The sequence below is a fragment of the Gymnoscopelus braueri genome (genome assembly GCF_963280865.1).
Source record: "Gymnoscopelus braueri genome assembly, chromosome: 8".
NCBI classification, from domain to species: Eukaryota; Metazoa; Chordata; class Actinopteri; order Myctophiformes; family Myctophidae; genus Gymnoscopelus; species Gymnoscopelus braueri.
Window position 1 is genome coordinate 53573807 of NC_137609.1, and position 6418 is coordinate 53580224.

At 42.7% G+C, this 6418-nt stretch overlaps 1 protein-coding gene across 1 annotated transcript; it reads left to right on the forward strand.

Moving 5' to 3' along the window:
• Positions 1-399: 399 nt before the first annotated feature.
• Positions 400-5823, forward strand: LOC308090932 (histidine N-acetyltransferase-like; the record flags this gene model as incomplete). Its single annotated transcript, XM_080436205.1, has 4 exons — positions 400-588; positions 2441-2550; positions 4192-4306; positions 5236-5823. 4 exons carry the CDS (start codon positions 400-402, stop codon positions 5821-5823), a joined length of 1002 nt encoding a protein of 333 aa, XP_080292331.1.
• Positions 5824-6418: the final 595 nt, after the last annotated feature.

Genomic DNA, 6418 nt, shown 5'->3' on the forward strand with positions numbered 1-6418 from the left:
AACGCTTATCCTTGTAGCCAAAGTGTTTTACTGTGCCTCCATGCTGTTTAACCCATTAAGACCTGAGACCTGTCTTCTAAATCCTAACAGTTTTCTGAAAAAACGTATGTTTCTATATCAGTGATGCTCAAACTTTTTTTCATGTCAAGGACCCCCAACATTATATGTATTTGGCCGTGGACCCCCATCTCAAAATATGTTGTTCCAGGGACCCCCAGAAGCTAATATTTAAGTTAAAAATGTACATTTTAAACATAGCCGATCTACAAGCTCATAGTGCGGCACGAAGTGACGCGACATGAGCTTATATATCTGCTATTAACGGTTTAAAAAGGTTGAGATTAGGACTAACTCATTTCTACTTTCTAGGAGCGGTCCATCATATACAGAGTAGTTGCTATGGTGACACGCTGCCTGGGTGAGAGGGAGGGGCTGACGTTCTGGCTGGCGCGGCCTGATGACTACGATGACGTCATGTCCATTTCTGATGACATCTACGTGGGCAACGACTACCTGCCGCATCGCTACCACATCTGGATGGAGGAGACGGGCAGGGTGGTGGTAGTGGCACGCAGGGACGCTAAACTGGTATGTACACTCACACACACACGCACACACACACACACACACACACACACACACACACACACACACACACACACACACACGCACACACACACACGTTTGTATTACTATACTTGTCAGGACATCAACATAACATTTTAGGACAGCAATTTTATGAATGCCATTTTATTTCTAATATGTTTTGCAATTTGTTTTACCGTAAGCCTAAAGCCGAACAAATTGCAGATCTACAAAGCTCACAACGTGTCGCGTTGTGAGCATTTTTCCGGTGCACAACACCAGCGCGCAACTAAGTTTAAATCGGCCATATTTCAAACATAAAACAATATTTGTTTTCTTGTTTCACAATGTCTATTACTGAAATTCTACTATACTTGTGGGGCCATTTGGTCCTCACGAGTAGCAGTAGTAATACACACGCACACAAACACACACGAGCGAGCGCGGACGCTGTAACACAAACGTATGCACACATTCTTGTTTCACAATGTCTATTACTGAAATTCTACTATACTTGTGGGGCCATTTGGTCCTCACGAGTAGTAGTAGTAATACACACGCACACAAACACACACGAGCGAGCGCGGACGCTGTAACACAAACGTACGCACACATGTACACCGTAAATGTGCATCTGACAGTGTGCAAATGCAACCAAATGGTGCCCTTAGGCCTACAGGTCCTTGTACGCTGTCTGAGTAGAGGTTTCTACCGCTGAGAGTTGAAGGATTAAATGAAGTGTTAAGTAGCTCTATATTGTGATAGCAACCATGTCAGCATCAGGTGTCTCCCCGTATCTCCTGCTATTTAGTAAACAGAAAATGCATTTTCAGGTCGGGGGGGTGCACAGGCAACACTGTAACCAGTGGTGGAAATTAACTAAGTACATTTACTTAACTACTGTACTTAAGTACAATTTTGAGGTATTTGTACTTTATTTGAGTATTTCCAATTTCCAATACTTTTACTTCTACTCCACTAAATCTCAGAGGCAAATATTGAACTTTTACTCCACTACATATACTTGAAAACTTTAGTTACTAGTTACTTTTCAGATATAAACTATGATATAATGAAACATACATTAACCACTTTAGCCCTATTTTATACCTACGCTATTTGAAAATAGCCGATCTACAAGCTCACAAGGCGCCGCATCGCGACGCGTTGTGAGCTTGTAGATCTGCTATTTTCAAATATTTAGTACTTTTACTTTTGGTACTTTAAGTACATTTTGATGCCAATACTTTTGTACTTTTACTGAGGTAATCTTTTTATTCCGGACTTTTACTTGTAACAGAGTATTTTTATATTGCAGTATTGGTACTTTTTCTTAAGTAAAGAATTTGAGTACTTTTTCCAACACTATGAAATTGAAGCTGATAAATTACACGCGTGGGGCTCTCTCTCCTAACTGGATGAAATTGGCACCCAAACCTGAAAATGAGACAGGGAGACTGTCTGTTACTGAACAATCACTCTGGCAATAATCACTATCAGAATATAGTGTACTGAACAAACGCTATATCAATGATTACTATCACAATATAGATCTATTTAACACTTATTTTAACATGATAATAATATCACCCCACCTTTACTGTTATATTTGCATAATTATATTATAGTGCACAATATGGTGCTTTAGCTTTTTGTATTATTGTATTAACATGTATTATTATTACTATTATTATTATTATTATTATTATTATTATTATTATTATTATTATTATTATTATTATTATTATTATTATTTTACCAAAACATAATCACTTACACTACCTTAAAATGAACATTGTATGTATCACCTTCTCCCTCCTTGTCCTATCCCCTCTATCCCTCACCCTGCCTGCAGATGGCGCTGGAGTCATTCTTAGTGGTGGATGAGGGCTCCACTGTGGTGGTGGAGGGGCTCAGAGTGTGTCCCACTCAGAGAGGCACGGGACTGGCTGGGGTCATACAGAGGTCAACACACACACGCACGCACGCAGGCAGGCAGGCAGGCAGGCAGGCAGGCAGGCAGGCAGGCAGGCAGACAGACAGACAGACAGACAGACAGACAGACAGACAGACAGACAGACAGACAGACAGACAGACAGAGGATTTAACCAGCATCCAGTGGTGGAAAAAAAGTACTCAGATATTTTACTTAAGTAGAAGTTGCAATACCACAATATACAAATACTCTATTACAAGTAAAGTGCCTGTGTTCAAAATGTCACTTGAGTAAAAGTACAAAAGTATTGGCATCAAAATGTACATAAAGTACCAAAAGTAAAAGTAACAACATTTTTGAAAATAGCAGATCTACAAGCTCACAACACGTATGTATAAAATAGGGCTAAAGTGCTTAATATAATTTTATAATTATTATAACACAACACATTTTCAGATGGGGGTCCACGGCCAAATATATATACATGTGGGGGTCAGAATCGGCCTCAGGTCTTAATGGGTTAATATTAGAACTTTGACCCTTGTTTACATGAAGTCAGGACACTTGTATAACAGCAGTGGGTTTTGGACGTTATATGCACTATACATGCATTAAGTCAGCATACTGTAGTTAAGAGGTACATGGTGCATTTTTTGCACCCGTTAAATATTAGTAGGACTTTGACACATACATATTTACAGTATGTACATATACTTCTGACAGTTTAGATGGTCGTTCTGTACTTTAGAGGGGAGCAAAAAAAAAAGGTCCAAGACATTTGACTTTACCACAGACACTGACAATGTTAAAATGTAAATATCAAAATAATGCATAAATAACAACTCAGGTTATTTCCTTGTGTGCATTATTTAACAAGGGGGGGGGGGCACTGATATTGAGCACAGTAAAGGGGGATTTTGGGATTTTTTAATATGATGTTATGATATCATGGCACAGTAGAAAAAACTTCATAACTCCATCCCGGCTAAAAACGCGCGCCAATAGGCCTTGCGCTAGATCGCGTATTTTGATAGCTTTTTCTTGAATGCGCCCCACCAGAATCTAAATATGCGATCTAGTGCAAGGCCTATTGGCGGGACCCGGGATGGAGTTATGAAATGTTTCTACTGTACCATTCATTCTAGGATATCATAACATCATAGAAAAGGTACGAAAACCGTGGTCCAAAATTAACCTTTAACCCCTGCGCAGGGTTGCCAGATCTGCTTATCATAATTTCCCCGCAAGATTGTATTTGAAAATAGCAGATCTACAAGCTCACAACTCACAAATATTCATTTTATCATCATTTCATTGCTAAATAGAGGGGGCTTATCATTACAGACCGTTTGGGGGCATGTCAATACGGGCACAGAGTACAGCTTTGTTGTACAGCCCTGTGACTGCGGTGTGCGTTGTTGTCCTGTCAGCTTTGTTGTACAGCCCTGTGACTGCGGTGTGCGTTGTTGTCCTGTCAGGTTTGTTGTACAGTCCTGTGACTGCGGTGTGCGTTGTTGTCCTGTCAGCTTTGTTGTACAGCCCTGTGACTGCGGTGTGCGTTGTTGTCCTGTCAGCTTTGTTGTACAGCCCTGTGACTGCGGTGTGCGTTGTTGTCCTGTCAGCTTTGTTGTACAGCCCTGTGACTGCGGTGTGCGTTGTTGTCCTGTCAGGTTTGTTGACGGTTACATCTGCCAGCTCCATCCGAGCGTCAAGGTCAAACGGCTGACCAGGAACGACGACCCTGGACCCAACAAACTGGCCAAGTTCTCCGTGCTGGCACGCCGGGTTAGTGTGTGTGACTGTGTGTGTGACTGTGTGTGTGTGTGTGTGTGTGTGTGTGTGTGTGTGTGTGTGTGTGTGTGTGTGTGTGTGTGTGTGTGTGTGTGTGTGTGCGTGCGTGCGTGCGTGCGTGCGTGCGTGCATGAGTGCGTGTGTGCGTGCGTGCGTGCGATTTATATGAAGTTGCACACTGGTGTCACATACCAAAAAAATAGCTGATCTACAAGCTTAAAATGGGTTGCGTTTTGAGCTTGTAGATCATCTATTTTTGGTGTACGACACCAGCTTTAAGTATGAGTCAGGCTTTAAAGGCTAACGTTTCTTTTTTTATGTCAATAATACAAATGTGCATGTGTGCATGCATGCAGCTTGTTGACTTATTAGGCCGTCATCAGTGTATAGGTAGGAGATCTAGTTATTCCTAATGCGAATACAAAAATATGAATGCTAATTACTACTTCCAACATACCATTTAGTGTGGACACCATTTAGTGTGCACTATAACTATAGCTATAACTATATCGTGCATCATTGTATGTTTTCCATTGTTGGTGTGAACTCTGCCAGCCACTTGACTTTTTTTTGACGATTTTTAAAACTATAATTGTTATAGTTACAGTTATAGTGCTCAGTGTGAACGGCCCTTTACTTAAGAAAGAACTTGCACACCGCTGGTGCAACAGGCCGCAGTTCTGTTAGACAAGCGGCAGGCGACAGGCAAGTGCTGTGTGAAGGGGTCAAAAGTAAGCTCTTCTATGGTTCAACTATTTGTCCCATCATCATCATCATCATCATCATCATCATCATCATCATCATCATCATCATCTTCTCTCTCTCTCTCTCTCTCTCTCTCTCTCTCTCACTCTCTCTCTCTCTCTCTCTCTCTCTCTCTCTCTCTCTCTCTCTCTCTCTCTCTCTCTCTCTCTCTCTCTCAGGCCGTGCTGTCGCTCGTCGGCGAGGCAGAGAGTTACCAAAGCTTCGTCTCACACCTGAAAAGCAAACTCACTGCTTCAGGGCCGTCCGTCCCCACAATGGTCCCCCTGGAAACGGAGCAGCTCAGAAAGGTTCTGCTGGACCCCGAGCTCCCCTCCCGGACCCGCCTCCCGGGCGGGGCCGTCATCCAAGACTGGCAGCCGCTTCGGCCAATGGAAGGCAACCTGGGGATCCTCGGCAGGAGGGACCTCGACTGGTTCGCCGACAAACCGGAGGCGCCCGCCTTTCTGGGCGTGTCCACTCGGCCGTACCCGGTCCCGTTCGAGGGAGGGGCCCTGCGGTCGAGCGTCGACCTGTTCGGGACCGACCCCGAGCTGGCGAAGAGGGCGCTAGTGAGCATGTTGGAGAGGGCGAGGTGCCAGGGCTGGCTGACGGGGAAGGTGTTGGTGCACATGTACATGGAAGAGGCTCTGCTGGAGGAGCTACGGGGTTTCTGTGACGGACACGCAGGGGTCAGGGAGTGGGTTAGCTCGTGGTTACAGCTCTTGGTGGAAGGACAGATGTCTGGACAGATGAGGGACAAAGAATGACAAAAAAAAAAAGGTGACAGTTTAGGTTTGCTCATGAGGTAATTGATCAGTGGATCTCAATCTTTTCTGGATCAGAGCCCACTGAAACTCTCAGATGGGTGGGCTGTGTGCATTTTTCATGATTTAGTTTAATGATCAATCAATCTATTGGAACTAACGTAGTATACTTTGTAAGTACTTAAAGTTCCTATTTATCTGTGTCACAATGAGTCAAGGTTTAAAGAAAAACAACCACATTTTTTTTTCCATTTTATTTTATACAATGTTATCTTATCATTAAAATCTCTGTTTTTTGGGGGGCAATTGTTTGGGGGCCCACTAGCATTACCGTCACGGCCCACCCACTGTCCATAAGGTATTGTTTTATACGATACGGCTCACACTGCTGCTGTTTAGATATCAGTAAATAACACTTAACATCAAATAAATCATTATAAACACGTATCTCAAACTGTATTCATGTCTAATGTATGTGATATCTATATGTATATGTATGAAGGGTGAAATACAACTTAATTCTACTAAATCATGTCAACAAACTGAACAATATAGAGTAGAACACTGCTGCAATACAGCCACAAAACACTTAATGTTT